The sequence below is a fragment of the Pseudochaenichthys georgianus genome, chromosome 16 (assembly GCF_902827115.2).
Source record: "Pseudochaenichthys georgianus chromosome 16, fPseGeo1.2, whole genome shotgun sequence".
Lineage (NCBI taxonomy): Eukaryota > Metazoa > Chordata > Actinopteri > Perciformes > Channichthyidae > Pseudochaenichthys > Pseudochaenichthys georgianus.
This window is the reverse complement of record NC_047518.2, coordinates 42,255,172-42,274,724: the sequence shown is the minus strand read 5'-3', so window position 1 is coordinate 42,274,724 and position 19,553 is coordinate 42,255,172. Positions and strand designations below refer to the sequence as shown.

The following is a 19,553-nucleotide window of genomic DNA, read 5'->3' as shown; positions in this document are numbered from 1 at the left end:
GCTTCGTGCAACAAAACCTGCAGCAAAACACACTTACACACAAACCACCATTCAGACTGAACTCAAAGTTTTCATGCAGTACAGTCTCATCACCAGTATTAGGATATTTAAAAAAAAAAAATGTTATGCCTTTTGTTGGTTATTTAAAACACTTATGAAGTATACAATCAGACATGTGTTGCCGGTTTTTAACAACACCACTGTTTTCAAGCTGTACTGACTAGAAAACGTTCAGATTCGTGATTTTCTGGGACTGAATAACAAACAAAACACACACACACACACGACAGTGAGCTACCTCCTCCTCCTTGGGGAAGATCCGCTGGCGGGAGTTGACTGGCTTCTTGTTGTCGTCCACCTCGTAGTCTTCCTCGTTCATCCACTCATTGAACGAGTCGGTGTCTATAACCCACTTTGCATGCACCTGAGTGGGAAGGAGACAGAGTTTGTAGACAGTTCTTCGACACGATCAAGTCTGAGTTTAAAGGTTTATTATTCCATCCAAGAAGTGGCACATCAACACTTCCACCCTGAATCTCATCAATTGGAAATAATGTACATTTGACCAATTATTTAGTGCTGCTGGACACAATGACCGCTTGCTCACAAAAGCAGCAGCTATTCCTCCAATTGGTTTTCTTTTGAGATAAACATCCCAATACAAATGTTAAAAATGAATTGAAAGATATTTTTCTCTATTAATGTCAATGTCTTGGTTAAAATATATGACTTTGTTTTCACCTTCCATGGCTCGTCGTTGCTGGGGGGGTCCTCCACGTCGCCATCCACCTCTGCTGCTGACACCCAGGTATCATAGCTAATAGAATAAATAAACAAGCCAGCGGTAAGTACAAGATTCATGGAATGACATGCTGCACCCAGAAATAGAGAGGTTTTCTTATTAGAATGAAAAACATAATCCTCCAAATTCATTTAGAAAATGTGGATATGTATTGATCAGTGTAGTATGGAAATTGTAGGGGTGGGAAATCCCCAGGCTCCCCACAATACGATACTATCACGATACTTAAGCCACGATACGATGCTATTGCGATACGATACTGCAATTCACATGGGTCATGTCCATGTCCGTCTTCCCTTCCTGGTTTAATAACGTATTTGCAATATGAACAGTTTATGTAAATAACACAATTTGTGTTATTTGAACCTGAAAAGGAGATGGCTTTGTTTTTGTTACTTTCATTGCAATTGTATACATGTCTTAACGTAACTTCCCGTTTTATACACGACCATCTTTCGGAGGGATATGCTACAGTTTAGGGCTGTGCAATTAAATCGTATTTTAAATCGCGATTACGATTTTAGCCTGCCACAATTACGAAAACAACATAATCGAAAAAAACTATTATTTTGCTTTGCTAGGTTGTGAACATATTTGATCTAATTTATTTGTATTTATCATATTTATATATGTTTATAGCTTGTGGAAGTCCGCTCCAAAATATTTGTTGACCTTGTTTATTGGTATTTATTATTTTTATAAATGTAAATATATCATTTATTTTTGTATTGGTTTTTCAGTTGAATGATACGTTCAGGGTAATCAACTAGGGATGCACGATAATTATCGGCCCGATATTAGGAATTATGACGTCATCCCGATAAACCCGATACCAGTATTAATAGCCCCGATAATATACAATATATTTTTTGGGTAAAAAAAAAGAAAAAATCCTGCGGTGTGGGTGGATTGGGATGAGGAGCGCTTGTTTTTCACTTGGCTCCTCCCGTTTTGCCAGTACTGTGGTGTTAGTGGTTTAGGAAGAGGGGAGTTCTTCACAAATCCAGCGCTCCCTAATACTTCGAACCTGATCAGTCACCTGAAACATCGCCATCGCTACGATGGTGTGTTAAAAGCGTACGAAGACAATAATACAATACAGTGTGTGTGTGTGTGTCTGCACGCGCGTTGGAGCTATGTGCAACTCAAGGCATATGCTCGAACCGGAGCTGCCTGGACGCTGCAATCATGTTGCCGAGTGTGCTGACTTTTCCTACAATGTCCCGCTGTCTGCTTCCTGCATAAAGTCAAGTGCTCGGCGCAGTTGTGGCGAAATGTTGCTCCTCTGTTTTCATTTAAAGAGCTCCTTATATCCGTTAGCGCAGCTAGCTAGCACCAGATGCTAACAACACTGCACGTAAGGTCTCTCTCTCGCTCGCTCGGACCACACGTACACACACCCTCTCGGTCCTCCCGATGGCCAGTCGGTGCCTGCCGGTGAGCGTGGAAGTGTGGTCTGCCACAAGAGGGCAGCAGGAGCGGAGCTGTCAGCATCAGCTTGTAGATGGTATTTTAAACTCGATGCGCTCTGAAACTACGGGGCGGCCAAGGAACAAAAATACACATGCGTTAAATCGCGTTAAAATAATTAGTGGCGTAATTTTTTTTTTTATTATCGGTCTTGAGAAGCAGGAAGTTATCGGTATCGGTTTCAAAAAACCAATATCGTGCATCCCTATACTCAACAGTTAAAAACATACTGTTCAAATTATTATTTGTTTTAAAGTTCAATAAATTGATGTTTTCAAAGTCAATGAATAATCGTGATATCAATTATTGACCAAAATAATCGTGATTAAGATTGTTGCCATAATCGCACAGCCCTACTACAGTTTATATAAAAAAAATAAAAAAATGTATAGAATAAAATATCGATACTTGGCGTCCGTGTATCGATACAATATTGCTACGCAAAGTATCGCGATACTATGCTGTATCGATTATTTCCACCACCCCAAGAAAATTGCAATAAAATGAAAGGTATTCTAGGTTATACAAATACCCAATATAAAGCTAACATCTTCTATAGCAGCATTTCTTTATTAACTATTTAGGATATCCAAGTAAAAGATCTTCACCAGACGGAAAGGTTGAAAAGAGTGAATATCTTTCCGAGCAACATGTTATTCATCAGGTTTAGTAAACTGGTGAGTGAATTCAAATGTGTGTCCGTTAAGTCGCTTCGGAAACATGCAAGCTGTTTCGGTGGCTTAGTGACAGATGGAGGAAAGTCAAGGGAAGTAAACATGTTTGAATGAAAACACACCAATGGCACAGTGAGATCTCTATGCTGTCCTCTACTCACCTGTCGGGGGAGAGACCCCAGTGAACCAGCACCTGTTTGTCTTTCCTCGTGACAGGGCGCAGCCACTCATCTGCAACATACACAAACCAATCGCTGACAAATACACACTGGCCAGTAAGCTATACGAAATACAACTGAGTAAACTAAAACATATTTGCAGTTACGAAAACCCTGGAAAAATGATCATCAGCCACACATTTGACGTCATTTGTAATCATCATAAGAATGAGTTTTTTCAGCAGCTTGCAAAAGGAACACTGCCCATGAACTGATGCGGTCAAAAACGTGATCCAATCCGAAATTAAAGACAATTCAACCCCTACCTTCTTCTTGTTGGGATGTCGAGGGGTAAATGTGGTGGGTGGCCTTTGACTTGTCGTCAGTAATGGAGCCCTGGAGAGGATAGAGTGGAGGAAATGACAGTCATAAGTAACCACAAAACATAAATACAACAGAGTTTTCCGTTAGAAAGAAAACATCTCGACTTGCCGGACAACTCAATGTCTCAGGAAAGGTCTTTATGCAGTGGGCTCAGGCTCACCTGGTGCCGCTTGACGATGTCTTTCAGCTTAATGGCTTGTTTCTGCTCGATGTCCGTCGACAGGAATACGGTGGGTCGAGTCAAGCAGTTATTCTACAAGCACAGAAATAATAAGTTAGGACCACAAACAATATATTTCATCCAAAAAAAGAATCTAGAAGAATAAAGTTGATCGTGTATCTATCCATCTCGCTTGTTTTGGAGAAAACGGTACATTTACAGCAACAACACAACACCAGTAGCACAAATGCATTTAGGTTATTTCGCAAAGGAGCAGATAACTTTAAAAACAGTACAATCTGGTCTCAATAAAGTGCAGCTTCATTGAGCAACACTTAAATATTGTTGGGTCGTTCTACAAGTGCTGGATTATTCAAAGAACAGCATCATCAAGTGTATTCACTCATCACAGAGCAGCGGACTTCTGAATGTAGTTGTGTGGTGTTCTTTTTATGTGTCTGAACTGTACGTTGTGCTTTGCGTGGGGAGCGTTGTTTTCTTGGCGATCCCAAAGACATTTAATAGTGAGTAAAGTAATCTGAACAGGGGACGCTGAAACGCTCCTCAAAGCAGCAGCTTGTGTTCGGAGAGTACGGGTCGTACCTGCACCAGGTTCTTCTCCACATTTAGGAACATCTCCACGTTCCTGTCCATCCGGGAAGGATTCTGCAGGTCAAATCTACGCCTGGGAGTGATTAGAAAGGACAATTAGACACACAACGAAATAGGGTTGTAATCGAGTAATACAGAACAAACAGCTACAACACAGAGTTTAGTAAGAGTGAAAACAAACGAGAGAACGTGTCAAAGCAAAAACAGCAGTTTGCTTTTAGGACATAATAGCTTCAGTTTTGGTCAACTCACCACCCCTGCTCGCTCTTAAACTTGTAGACCGACCCCAGGGTGTGACAGAGAGCACCTCCGGCCTTGAAATCCAGGAAACACTTGGCCTGAAGATAGAAGAATAACAATGAGGATATACAATGTCAGCACTCAGATATTGCCTTCTATACATGTCATTAAAGCAAAGACAGAAGGAAAGCATGTTGTTCTTGAGGAAATATAAAATGTATGTGTGTTTGTTTTGCGTACAGGTAGCTTGGTAAGAGCAGGATTGTTGACCCTGCGTCCGAACGCGTCCTCCTGGAACTGCAGCAGCTGGACCACCAGACCCGCCAAGGATTTACTGGAGGGAGAGTCATTCTGCACATACTGGGAGCAGACAGAAGTAAAAACATTAATAAAACACACATACACACTCCAGGGAAACTGATACACATACGAAAGCTGCACAATTAGTCCCATACACTGTATGACATGTGTACTTTATCACAACTCTAATGTCAATAATGTACCATTGAGTAAGTCTGTGAATAAAACAAATGTATTAATAAACCACCTGAAGAAATAATAATGCAATGCGTGCTGTTCCCAGTGCTCAAATACAAATGTACACATGAAAGACATCCTATATAGGCTTCTTGAAAAATACATATAATTGACTACGAATGACAAAACTGTTCATTTGTTAAAGTGCACCTTTATCCGTTTAAAAATCATGTGAAGTTGCCAATATCGGTGCATTTTGTAATCTGAAGCACCCAGTTTAAAGTGATGTTTGCCACTCCTGCTCTGGCATAGAGATAGCTGCATTGTTGATACAATGACAGGCTAGGAGAAATTAGGACAAACCAAACCATAACAAGGACAGTGAGAAGGAGAGCCACTTCTAAGTCTAACCTTAAAACACATCCAACGCGGCTGTTTTAGGAACACTGATTGCATATAAACAAAGCCAAGCAAAGCTCTGGGTTGGCATCTGTGAAGAAGTTTAGTCCCAGATGTACATATGTGTTTAAACTTTAAACCTAACTTAGTCTACACAACAGCTTTCAAAATTCAGCTTTTTTGTCTTTTACTTCAGCATACAGGGCTATGGAGCATGTCCGTGGGTTTGATGGAGAGCATGAAGGGACAGGAGGAGCTTTCTTTGTTTAGCTAACTAAGTGGAGCATGCACAGTGTGCTATGCTGTGTTGACAAAACTCAAAAACGCGCACTCTCCAGCCACAAAACAACTGCTCTTGCAAAACGCACACCATACTCTGATACTTGTGCATTGAGTACATTCATAAGAAATAAAAAAGCGAACGCTGGGTTATATTTTAAGTTGCTTGATAACGCTGGGTCTCGTGACAAGCGAGGGTAACATTGGGTTAGCTTCTGAGGCCTTTTGCAAGACTCAAAGGGAGTTTTGTTTACATTTTTTGAATCGATTAAGGTTTTTTACACATGTATTAAAACATAAATTGCAGAAACTCCCATTTCCGCGCCTTTATAAGCATTTTCGCCCTGTGTGTGTTATTGCAACAACACTGAAGGAGCAGTTACAGAAATACAATACACACTTTATTTTTGTACTGTGCAATAATCACTTGTTATTTGATAACAAAGACAGATTATAATGCCAAAACACCATGATATGTTTCTTATGTCACTTTTCAATCGCTTCTACTCATTTTTAGCCATGGTTGTGTACTAATGGTTGTCTATATTATTACTAATGAGTGATTTTCTTCTCTATATTTAATAAATAAACGTTCTCTTTAATATTGCATGCCCTTTTTTAAACCACTTTTGTTATAAAAGCGTTTATTTCCCCGCTTCGGGATATTCTGGTTAGCTAGCTAACGATGAGCTAGCTAACACATAAACAGCCCCAATCATGTAAAGAACGAGCATTTAAACTCATGCTAACACGATCGTGTGCTTACAATACATCCCTGCACGTAAAGACAAACACTTATATGAAAAGCTTCGTCTTTATCTGTAGTTTGTGTTGCTAGCTAGGATAGCAGTTGGGATCCATTGTGCCAACGGGCCGTCATATAAATCAATGGAGAACCAGCTACCTTCTTGTAGTGTTTTCCGATCCACTGCCGAACCGTCTCAAACTGCGATATCGTCTCAGAACTCTCCCAAAATTTCGCAGACGGACCACCGTCTTTCTTCCTCCCCACTGCGGTGGTCCCGCCGCCCACAGTGCCCGTCGCCGGTCCGCCTGAGCCCGTCGCGCCTGCCGTTGTCGCCACCGTCGCCATTGTGTGTTTTGTTCGCTGCGTTTCTTTCTCCTCCACGGCCGCGTCGCTCAGCGTGCAAGTTTTCGAATGATATTGCGCAGCCGCAGACGGGGTTTACACTCACATCTCGCGAGACTCATTATTATAGGGCTTTTTGGGAAATGTAGGCAGTTACAGGAATCTGAATCAGAAAGAATCAGGTGTTTAGCCAGGTAGGTTTACACATGCGAGGACATTGCCTTGGTGTACATGGTGCAAACATAAACACAGTTAAAGAAGATACAAAGTAATAAAAACAACCAAAGAATGAAATAAAAACTATTATTAAAAAACTATTAAAATAATGTATGCGTTAAGTTATAGAAAATTATTTACATCTGGATAAACCAAAAAAGCAGTAGGCCTACTACTATAAAATAAAATATGTGCAGTATTGTTATGTAAAGTGGAAAGCTGTGAAGATAATTAGAGAGGCATCAGATTGGTTTGTGAGAGATTTGATTTTCTCTATTTTAGAAAAGATCAAAAATAAAAAACAAATATTTATAAGAATAAGAATATTACATGCAATGCAATGCAAGGGAAGGCAAGTTATTTATAAGGCACCTTTATACCTCTTTCACCTCTGCTCCATAGTTGTTCTCTTCACTGTACATTTTTTATTTATATATTCATTCTAATATTTAATATTCCATCCGTCACATACTTATGTAAATATAATACCTTGCTTTAACTTGTTATTGTTCATTTGTAAATTCAACATGTATATTTTCGACTTTCTTGTTTATTTCTTGTCTTTTTATTTGTATTGTACAATGCCATGTCTTTTTATGCTGCTGCAACAAAAACATTTCCCAAATTGGGATCAATCTTATCTTATCTTATCTTTCAACACAAGGCAATTCAAAGTGCTTTACAAAACCTGCGGTGTCTCACAGAGAGATAAGGTCCTTCTTTCCTGCAGCGGTCAGACTGTACAACCACCCTGGTAGACCTGACACACACATATAACAACAAAGACTAAAACACTCCTGTTGTGCAATATACTGCATATATATATACTAGGGCTGTCAAACGATTAACATTTTTAATCAGATTAATCACAGCTTAAAAATTAATTAATCATGATTAATCACCATTCGAACTATGTCCAAAATATGCCATTTATTTATGTATATTGTTGTGGGAATGGAAAGATAAATGAAAGCAGGCGGATATATCCATTTAACATACAGTATGTATGTTTATTATAACATTTTTCTGCATGTCAAAATGAAAGACAACCCACACACCTATCAATCATCAAACCGTGGGGTCTTAATTCATTACGTGTTGATTTCTATCAACGGGGGAGTACTTCAGGAAAGTCGACAGAGGGGGGGGGGGCGGCTAGTGGAGTACTTCGTGACCACAGAGTGTGAACGTTGTGATCAGCTGTTGTAGCGCAGTTCTCCAGTGAAGGGTGGGGGGAGTGCTCCCTCCGCAGCCGGTTGGCGTAGTTTTGGCACAGTTCCGTTGTACATACCGACGTTAACAGCAGCCCTGTCTGTGCACACGGAGACCGACTCTGTCGTCCGGTGATCTAACCGCATTCTGGAAAAGCTTCACAAGTACGTCGGTACGCAAATGCGCTTTGTGACACAAGTGACGGTACGCATTTCAGATTACGCACATAACCTGCGTACCAGTTATGTGCACCCCTGTACCAGAGCCATATTATTACTATTATATCGGCTCTGCCCTGTACTACAACAAAAGTATTCTCCGTCGGGACTTCCTGCAACAACACCACGCCGTTATCAAAGATGTTCTATTGAGAAGACGATCACTACGTGACAAACGTTTTCAAAACCGTGGCTACTGAAATCAATCTGACTAACTGCTGTCTGTGCAATTTACTCCGCGCGAGTTGGCAGACTTTATTTTGCTTACTTTAACATCATTTTTCATGGTGGGGCTAAGCCATTTCTTGGTATGGGTGTAGCCTACCCCAGCCATACCCTGGCGCTGCCACTGGTGGCATGTATGGGGCGGGCCATTCTGCACATGCGTTAAATGCGTTAAATATTTTAACGCAATTAATTCAAAAAATTAATTACCGCCGTTAACGCGATAATTTTGACAGCACTAATATATACATACCATAAATAGCTGTGCCATTTATTCTACCACCTTTTATTCTTTCTCCTGGCTGTTATATCGCTAAACTGTTATTGGTACTGGATGTGTATCTTGTAAATTGTGTAGGTTATAGTTCTAAGTAAGTTCGTATGCTTCTTGGGTGATATTAAGCTATCTTTGGCTCCCTGCTGTAACGATTGTAAATGTCCCCCCTGTGAGACAAATAAAGTTATCCTGATTTTGACATGGGGTACTAATGCCCATTGAATCCAACTGTATTTTTAGCACAGCACCTTTAAACAATAATAACATGTATGTTTTTTTGGTATTTATTACACACTGATCATTCATACAGAAATAAAACACATTCTTAAAGTGTGAATTTTTGTATTATTATCGACCTTTTCTCCGCTCTTCTGTCCTCAAAGGGTTTCACACTTCATTGTTTGTTTGCCTTTTAAGCATTAATATTACATTTCGGAAAATACAAAGTACAAATGCTATCTAACAAAGCCGGGAAGTTGTGACTGATATGATTCCCATGGCGCCGTATCAGCAAGGTGGGAAATATCTAGATATCTAGATTCTGGATTGTAAAAAGGGATTTGCAAATGTTGTCATTGACTGCTCTTAATCATTCTTAATTTGTCCCAAATCGTTTAATGTTGTATTGTGGAGGCCTATACAAACAACACATTTTCAACAAGATCAAGTTGCAAAATACATCTTCACAACGTTCTCTGACCGCTCCATCTTTTACTGCGGTTTCTCCTCAACTCTGCAAAAGGCAACAATGTGCACATTTTAAAATACATTTTTATTGATAGATTTCCAGATACTCAAAGACATACTAGTGTTTCATTTAAAGACAATTTGATATTGCATGGCAGAGTGACCAAGTCATTTAGGTGGCATGTCTATTATGTTAAATCAGCCAATACACATTAAGGTCAATCAGTTTGCACATAAGTTCATGGCATTTTCAGTGCTTTTCGAGATGTATTTTGTATATTTATGGATATGGGTTTATGGATATTTTTTGCCGTTTCAGCAAAAATTCCGGAGAATTCAAAGTACACTTATTATCTTCGGAAACCGGGAAGTCGTATCTTAAATGATCCACATGGCAGCGTATCAACAACATTAATATGCTCCAGTTTTACTGTTTTATCTTTGATTATCTGACCAGGAAGTACAACCATATTCATTTGGAAACTGCCAGTAAACACCAAGCGTACCACAATTGTTCAAAACAAAAGGTATCTTATATGAGCAAAACAAGTCATAAAAGTGCACACCTACCTTAATGCAATTTACATTCAACTCATGTTGTAACCTGAAGATTTAGTGGAAGATTGAATTGTGTTGAATCTTGATTAAGAAAGCTGGCACCAGGCAAAATCCAAGAAAACATCCCTGACGAGAATAAGCCTTATCTTCATCCAAGGACAAGGTTTTATTTGATAAGTCATCATTTATTGACAACACAGTCCACGATAAGACGTACAAGATTAATAAATATCCCTGAGTGGTCTGAAGCAAATCACATTCATCAACACAGCATAAAGAGCCGCTCCTCGTCTTCTTCTGGATTTATTCTGCAAGTATGTGGTTGTTAAATAATTATTCTCTCAAATATACAGAGTGGATGTTTTTATTAATTTCATATTTGTTTGCTTACTCTATAGTGATACAAACATGTAGATATCATTTATACGTTTTTGGGCTATTCCATTTATCTGCACTCTGGATATCTAACTTCTGTAGCAAAGAGAATCTGAGATATATTTCATTAAGTAATAAGAAAGATATTGTTGTTAGTGTAATGATGTAATTGTCTTTCTCAATCAGAACGATGAAACAAACGTCCGTTCTGTCTCTGCTGCTCCTTCTGGGAACAAGCTCAGCTAACAACTACCGTAAGTAGGACCTGGCTGTATCGATATTAACGTTGTTATAAAACTGTTATGTCTCCCTGAACATTAATATGTTTGGATTTTGGTTGGAGTGATGTTTTTGGAGTTTCACAGCAGATGGCTGTTTTCACATTCATCGTAGTTTAAGACGTGAGAGTTCAAGAAGGATTTGTTCACACCCCATCATTACACGGTCTGCACAGTAGTTTACCAACATTTTCTGAATCTCCCTCTGGAGGGAACACAGGGATTTTATTCTTTGCTGACCATTTACATGCACACAATCCTACGACAGTATATAACACGCTACAGGATGCGTTAAACCCCAAAACGCATAGATGGGCCTATTAAAGGAATCTTTTCAGGCCAACGCGGATGTAATTGTTATACATCTGTAAAAATAAAAACAATAGACACAAATATGAACCCAAATATTACCCCAAGTGAAGGAGTTCAAGTATCTCGGGGTCTTGTTCTCGAGTGAGGGAACAATGGAGCGTGAGATGGGCCGGAGAGTCGGAGCAGCGGGAGCGGTACTGCAGTCGCTTTACCGCACCGTTGTGACGAACAGGGAGCTGAGCCAGAAGGCAAAGCTCTCTGTCTACCGGGCCATTTTCGTTCCTACCCTCACCTATGGTCATGAAGGATGGGTCATGACCGAAAGAACGAGATCGCGGATACAAGCGGCCGAGATGGGTTTCCTCCGCCGGGTGGCTGGTGTCTCCCTTGGGATAAAGTGAGAAGTTCGGTCATCAGGGAGGGACTCAGAGTTGAGCCGCTCCTCCTTCGCGTTGAAAGGAGCCAGTTGAGGTGGTTCGGGCACCTAGTTAGGATGCCACCTGGGCGCCTCCCTAGGGAGGTGTTCCAGGCATGTCCAGCTGGGAAGAGACCAAGGGGTAGACCTAGGACCCGGTGGAGGGATTATATCTCTTCGCTGGCCTGGGAGCGCCTCGGGATCCCCCAGTCAGAGCTGGTTGATGTCGCCAGGGAAAAGAAAGTCTGGGGCTCTCTGCTGGAACTGCTACCCCCGCGACCCGACCACGGATAAGCGGGAGAAGATGGATGGATGGACAAATATGAACTCACTGGTGACAAAGCAAGATGTTTATCTTAGCAGTTGGTAGAAACCAAAAACAGATTCAAAAGTGAATATTTGACTTACCTTCATCAGATGGACATAACCAGCTCTGAATTAATGTGGCTCTAACTGCTACAAGTTAGCAACTGATTGCAAACAAGTTCCTCAACTTGAAGGGTTATGATGTGTCATGTGTTGTATAACGAATTTGTGTTGGCTGCCCCCATAGCTGACAAAACAAGTTTAATGCAGGTTTGTTCATTTAAAAAAATGTTTTACATAAAAAATAAATGTATTTCAACGATCTCATTCACAGAGAATGTGGCTTTACGTGGAAGAGCGAGCATGTCAGAGCGTATTGCCGACTTGTATGGATTTGCCTCCAATGCTATTGATGGAAACCGTGAATCGAACTACTCTGTTGGATCATGCACCTCCACTGTTGAGATGGCCAACCCCTGGTGGAGAGTGGACCTGCTGGAGTCATACACCATCACCTCCATCATCATCATCAACAGAGGAGACTGCTGTGCAGGAAAGCTCAACATGGCAAGGGTTCACATCGGCAACTCTTTAGAAAACAACGGCGCTTCAAACCCAGTGTGAGTGATCGTAATGATTTCTAGTTACAGGGTTGAATTGCTCTGTGAAATACTGCCTTATCAGTTCTTCTGGCAGGTCAAATGTTGGTTACAAAAGGATGTTATGACCTGCTTCCTCTGTCTCTTTTAGGGCCGGTATAATTTATCACATCCCTTCAGGCATGTCTTTAAAAATGACTTTTACCGAACATGTGGAGGGACGTTATGTGACCGTGGTTCTACGTGGTTTAAAGAAAACCCTAACACTCTGCGAGGTGGAGGTCTACGGTTACCGTGTTCCATCAGGTGAGAATTAAATATAATTGCAGAGCCAACCCAGATTTCATTTAGTAGGTAATGAATATTGCACATTTTGTATACAGCTGCAGTCAAACCGTTTGAACGACATTTGGCACATCTACTGTATACTGTATTTGATCCAAATGTTTCTTAACTCTGACATCTAACTGAGTGAGAAACAACAGCTATCAGTTATTTTAAATGAACACCTTGAAAATGATTCATGGGCAATATCATTTGATAAATAATTGGAGGAAACAGCAGTGAGATTTGGAAATCTGTCATATATACTGTGGACACCGACATACTGTATAAACACATTTATTTCTACTGCTGCATCATTTATCATGATCCAATTAACAACATGCATCAACAACTTTCCATGACCTTTTCCTGCATTTTCTTCTTTGCACTGGAAAGGGTATACTTTAGCAAATAGACAGAATTGTTGTTTTAGGATATACAAAATGTGCTAGAGAGAATTAAGGAAAACTGAGTATCAATGCTGATGTTTGCAATTGTGTTCTGTTTGCAGGAGAGAACCTGGCACTCCAAGGAAAAGCCTCACAGTCATCCCTGCATTCAACGGGCATTGCTTATAATGCCATTGATGGAAATCGTGCCAGCGACTGGGCAAAGGGTTCTTGTACACACACAGCAAATAATTTGAACCCATGGTGGCGACTGGACCTGGGCAACACCCACAAAATATTTTCTGTTAAGATAACCAACTACAAAAATGCCCCTTCATATATTAATGGAGCAGAGATAAAAATTGGAGATTCTCTTGATAACGATGGCAACAACAATCCGAGGTACAGTCCATTCACTTTATTACTGCAGCTCTTGTTATAATGGATATAATTATATTTGTAACCACTGTGCAGTAACTTGAAATGATGTCTGTCTTTAGAGAATCCATGTATTTAAATTGTCATTAACTATTTTCTTCTTCTGCTAGGTGTGCTGTGATCTCAAGCATCCCTGGAGGTTTCACGGAAACCTTCCAGTGTAACGGGATGGACGGTCGCTACGTCAACATCGTCATTCCTGGAAGAACCGGGTACCTGGCACTCTGTGAGGTGGAGGTGTACGGCTCCAGGCTGGATTAGGGCTGAATAGGTTCAAAACGTGTATCAATGACCTTTGATACAGCTGATGCTCTTGTACAGACTTGTGTTGCAATCATAGCTTAAGCTTCACTTGCTAGCTGCAGATGGATGGGAGTTGGAGCTTTGTATACCTGAGGCGCTCCAACACAAAAAGTAATGTCACTTGCCAATCAACATGAATTATAACAGGATAATGTTTTAACCATTCTGCTTTTTTATCCTGCATTTCAACGGTCTCATTTATCAATCAAGCAATCAAGTCAGACCCTAATGGGGACATTCAACACAATCATGTAACAATTCATTAAGATCATTCAGTTTCACTGAGTCAAGTCAGTAATCAGTGTGGACAATCAACAACTTTTGTAATGCTTTTATATTTTATTTGTATATGTTTAATATGTATCCTGGCAAATATGAGGAACAATAAAGGGTTAATGTTTTCCACTCTAATTTTTTATGTGTATTTCAAATGTCTAAATTATACAACATATGGCATTGCGTGGAAAATAAATCAAGGAACATTATAATCAACATTGCATTAGGGTAAATCATTTCCAATTATTAATGGCAATCATTATCAGTGAACAGACATCAAAATATTTCTCTAACCTTTTATATTTTTATTGTTAGTGTGTATATGTCACAAACAAGCTGAGAACCAAAATGCAACACACGGGAAACCAGGGATAGTCGGTAACCAGCTTTGTTATAGGCAAAGTGCTGGTCGGGGACAAACCGGCAGACAGTAGGCAAAGGGCTGGTCAGGGACAAACCGGCAGACAGTAGGCAAAGTGCTGGTCGGGGACAAACCGGCAGACAGTAGGCAAAGGGCTGGTCAGGGACAAACCGGCAGACAGTAGGCAAAGGGCTGGTCAGGGACAAACCGGCAGACAGTAGGCAAAGGGCTGGTCAGGGACAAACCGGCAGACAGTAGGCAAAGGGCTGGTCAGGGACAAACCGGCAGACAGTAGGCAAAGGGCTGGTCAGGGACAAACCGGCAGACAGTAGGCAAAGGGCTGGTCAGGGACAAACCGGCAGACAGTAGGCAAAGGGCTGGTCAGGGACAAACCGGCAGACAGTAGGCAAAGGGCTGGTCAGGGACAAACCGGCAGACAGTAGGCAAAGGGCTGGTCAGGGACAAACCGGCAGACAGTAGGCAAAGGGCTGGTCGGGGACAAACCGGCAGACAGTAGGCAAAGGGCTGGTCAGGGACAAACCGGCAGACAGTAGGCAAAGTGCTGGTCGGGGACAAACCGGCAGACAGTAGGCAAAGGGCTGGTCAGGGACAAACCGGCAGACAGTAGGCAAAGTGCTGGTCGGGGACAAACCGGCAGACAGTAGGCAAAGGGCTGGTCAGGGACAAACCGGCAGACAGTAGGCAAAGTGCTGGTCGGGGACAAAGCCGGAGACAGTAGGCAAAGGGCTGGTCAGGGACAAACCGGCAGACAGTAGGCAAAGTGCTGGTCGGGACAAACCGGCAGACAGTAGGCAAAGGGCTGGTCAGGGACAAACCGGCAGACAGTAGGCAAAGGGCTGGTCAGGGACAAACCGGCAGACAGTAGGCAAAGTGCTGGTCGGGGACAAACCGGCAGACAGTAGGCAAAGGGCTGGTCAGGGACAAACCGGCAGACAGTAGGCAAAGGGCTGGTCAGGGACAAACCGGCAGACAGTAGGAAAGGGCTGGTCAGGGACAGGCGAGGGTTCCAGGAGTAGGCAAGACGGGAGACGCAGTTACAGGCAGGGTCAGGGAGCAGACAAGGCAGAATAATCCAGGGACAGGCAGGGTAAGGAAAAAGGCGAGGCAGGCTGGTCAGGGGCAGACGAGGTCGAAACCGGGAGAGCAATCTGGAAGGTAATGCGGGAAAGACTGGCATGCTGCAAAGTACGATCTGGCACTGAGGTGACAGTGAACTTGAAGTGGGCCTATACACTAATGGAGCTGATGGGTGTAACAGAGTGAGAGAGAGAAACAGGGTGTGACTACCAGGTAACTAAGGAATGCTAATGCAGAAAATAGGTGAGTGAAGGAGCAGACTGTGACAGTATAATGCGCAATGCGTTTTTCTTATTAGAATTCATGAACTACAACTACATCATGTTGGAAATGATGTGTTACAGAATGAAAATAACTGATCTTTGAATAACATTTGACTAAATTAGTATGTTAGCAAAATCTGGGGGGTGTGGCTCAGTGGGATAGTGCGTTGATCTTCGGATCAGGGGAGCACTGGTTCAATCCCACTGCAGTCAGCATGTCGTTGTGTCCCTTTGAAAGAAGTTCACCCCAAATGGCTCCTGTGGGGACTGCCCACAGTACTGAATGTATGTAAGTCGCTTTGGATAAAAGTGCCATGAAATATAACAAATGCAGTAATTGTATTTCAAAGCTTCCAAACATATTCCACATAGATCTCTAAAATAGAGCCCTTATCTCTCATAGTTCTTTTATGTAGTACTTGAAGCAGCTTTGGCCAGATCACAGGGGGATTTTTATGTTTTATAACAAAGATATGACATGTAAAGATAGATCCTACTTACGTATGGTGTAAGCGGAGCTCGTCCCCAGCAGGAGAAGCAGAACTGAAATGTGTCATTGCTCTGATGGTGACAAACATAACAGTTAATTACATGACTCAATATCAATACATGTGTGAATCCTTAAATGTCAGTGCAGAGTAAGTTCACACATATGAAACAGCCCTTCAAACTATATACCCAAAAGCAACAGTATTCAACAACCACACACCTTGACTTTATTCAGAAGAAGACGAGGAGTTGCTCTTTACGTTGTGTTGAATATAATTCGAATAGGACATCAGAGGGATATTTATGTGCACATCTTATCGTGGCACCTTCTGTCGTTTATTGAGGCTTGACCATTTATGGCTTGTTTTTGTCCTTGTAAGGCTTATTAAGTGCATCAAGCAGGGATCAGCATCTATTTATAATGTTATATTAATGATAACAGACAGACTATTACATTAGTTAATACATGAATATATATATATATACCGAATATAGCAGCCAGCTGGTGAAGTGTATACCTTAAGCTTAGTGCAAACAATTTTTTGATGTAGAATGCAATATGCAATAATATAAATATGTAGGTTTGCATATGTGTCTGTTCATTATGTATATATAGGATATACATATTTTATACATATTTGGCTACCACTTTACAATAAGACTGCCCTTATAAAGGATTAATAAAGGGTTTATAATTAGGTAATGAATTAGGTTGTAAACACTTTATTAATCATTAAGAACCATTTATAAACCAGTTCTAACACGTTTTCACACAGGCTCTCTATTTGGCAAGATGACTAAGCCTTATATTGGCTACTCAGCGAGAATCAACTCAGTGAACAACAGATACCAAGGATGCTGGCTGATGAAGAAGACGAAGTAAGCTTGGTAGCCACTATAAGGCTTAGCAGCACAGATAAATGTGGGCTCACTATTTGGCAAGCAACCGGTCACATTGCCCTGTTTATCTCATGTCTTATAAAAGCCTATTAATGATTTATAAAGTGTTCACAACATAATTAATTAATTACAAACTATTCGTAAAGCCTTTATAAAGGTAGTCTTATTGTACAGTGGTTCCCACATTTGTATATTTGTATATCGGTATTTTTGTATTCGGGATTGTTGGAAACGTTATTTCGATCTCTCTGTCTGGACACACAAACTGAAAGATTGACATTAAAGTTAACTTTGATAATGACTTAGCTTTTATAAGCTACGCCTTGTTTTTAAGACATGGCGCAACAGTTTTGTTCACTTGCTGTATATTTCCAATTTCCCAAAAATATGGTCGTACTTCCTGGTCATAATAAAAATAAAACACCAGAGTTGGAAAATATTTATGTTGTTGGTTTGCTGCCAGGTGGGTCCGTAATCCGTGTATCTACCGTCCAATTGTTTTTCTTTATTATACACGTAAACGGAAGAGCGTCTGAGAGGCGTTTTTGCTTTTTACCTTACTAAATTGTCAAATGGTCCTTGGAGCGAGGTGAAACTCACGGAAGTGATTTCAAAACAAAAGCACACGTTTGCTAAAATCACACTTTTAATCACTACAGTATCCTGCTGAAGGACCGGTGATTATTATAAACAAGGGGAATTTAGCGATCACAACGAAAACGGCCAAGACAGATATTGAGCCCAGAAAATGGATGTTATTAAGGGCTGTAAACAGGGGCGGACTGGGGGGAAAAAGTGGCCCGGGAATTAATTGACAGACAGGCCCACTTAATGCGCGGCATGTATCGGCCGGCCGGCGACGAAAGTATGTTACTTAACAAAAAACCCTATGCATTTTATGTTATTTTGGACAATTATTCATATAGTAATCACATTGAGCCCTTGAGTTGCCTAGAGCAAAATAGTTACGGCATATATTTAGTGATTGTAATGTTAACAGATCATTGATGCAATAACATTTTGACCCAATTTGCCTGACTTGACACATGGAATAAAACATGGGCGTAGGAAGCATCCTCAATGTGGGTGAGACAATTTAACAGGAGGTGTGGGCAGGTGGTGTACCTCACCTCCTCTAGGGGGGTCCGGGGGCAAGTTCCCCTGGGAAGATATTTTTTTAAATGTTGAAGTTAAATGCATCAATCTGGTGCACTTTGAGAGCAAAATTAGGGACTAACTCTATGGCAGTCAGTAGGGGCTTGGACTGTGAGCCGGAGGGTCGCCGGTTTAAGTCCCCGACCAGACCTATTTGGAGTGTGGACTTCTACTTGGAGAGGTCCCAGTTCACCTCCTGCCGTGGTGCCCTTGAGCAAGGCACCACACATTGGTGTTTATGTGATGTGAAATCTGAAAACGTTTTTTAAAAATACAATAATACTTTATTCCGAGTGTTCTTGCTTTTCTCTTTGAAAGTCATCACATAACGGCATTGTAATACATGGTTCGGCTGCATTAAATATTACATATCTGCCGTAATTCTCTATTTATAGAGCCCTGCTAAGAAGACTTCTAGACAAACAGGAGAACTGCCGCCAAAACTGAAGATGTGACGTGGATCATAAATATATAAGCAATTAAACAACATCTTACATTTCTTTTCAAACAATACGTCTCCTTGCAGTATCAACACTAATTCGGCTGACTTTTATATTTGATCCAATTGGTAGATAGGCTGTATTGACACCATAACGGTGCACAGCTGATAGAAAGGGACACCTGGTGGTTAAAGCACGTTATTGAATTGTCTTATTTTATTATTATATATTAATAGGAGGATGTGCAAAACAGACAAACTAATAAGGCTTAATTTAAACATTAAAGAGTACTTTAGGTTAAGGTCTTCTTTTGAATAAGAAAAAAGCTTTAAGAAGAATATGGAGGGATGAAACCCTCTTGAAACCGCAGGTCCTTCCTTCCTGCAGCGGTCAGACTTTACAACCAGCACTGCCCCTAGTAGACCCTCCTACACACACCACAACACAGACTATAACACCCCTTGCTGCTAAATACAAACCAACTTTGTGCAATATGTGCTATATGTGCAATATATATATGCTATTAATAACTGTGACATTTATACCTGGCCACTAAATCAATATATATATATATGCCGTTTTGTTTTTTATCTGTATTTTTGAAAATTATGTAACTTTTTATCTTTTTTTTAGCATATTGTCTTTTTTAACGCATGTAAGATATGCAACACTAAGCTGTCTGTGGCTCTTTCCT

The 19,553-nt window shown here is 40.9% G+C and overlaps 2 protein-coding genes across 3 annotated transcripts in view; one reads left to right on the top strand and one right to left on the bottom strand.

Moving 5' to 3' along the window:
- smarcc1a (SWI/SNF related BAF chromatin remodeling complex subunit C1a) overlaps positions 1–6,804 on the bottom strand; it is a 37,172-nt gene extending 30,368 nt beyond the window's left edge. For both annotated transcript variants that reach the window (XM_034102344.2, XM_034102345.2), the window contains exons 1-9: positions 6,560–6,804; positions 4,741–4,860; positions 4,513–4,598; positions 4,252–4,333; positions 3,649–3,741; positions 3,431–3,500; positions 3,108–3,177; positions 742–817; positions 299–424 (exon numbers count right to left, since the gene is read on the bottom strand). In XM_034102344.2, the coding sequence (XP_033958235.1) occupies positions 299–424; positions 742–817; positions 3,108–3,177; positions 3,431–3,500; positions 3,649–3,741; positions 4,252–4,333; positions 4,513–4,598; positions 4,741–4,860; positions 6,560–6,748 (912 nt within the window). In that variant the 5' untranslated portion in view covers positions 6,749–6,804. The remainder of the gene's footprint in view (positions 1–298; positions 425–741; positions 818–3,107; positions 3,178–3,430; positions 3,501–3,648; positions 3,742–4,251; positions 4,334–4,512; positions 4,599–4,740; positions 4,861–6,559) is intronic.
- A 3,899-nt stretch (positions 6,805–10,703) lies between these two features.
- Positions 10,704–13,835, top strand: LOC117460800 (fucolectin-1). Its single transcript, XM_034102378.2, has 5 exons — positions 10,704–10,767; positions 12,159–12,444; positions 12,575–12,729; positions 13,259–13,538; positions 13,685–13,835. The coding sequence occupies exons 1-5, from the start codon at positions 10,704–10,706 to the stop codon at positions 13,833–13,835; spliced, it is 936 nt and encodes a 311-aa protein (XP_033958269.2).
- Positions 13,836–19,553: the final 5,718 nt, after the last annotated feature.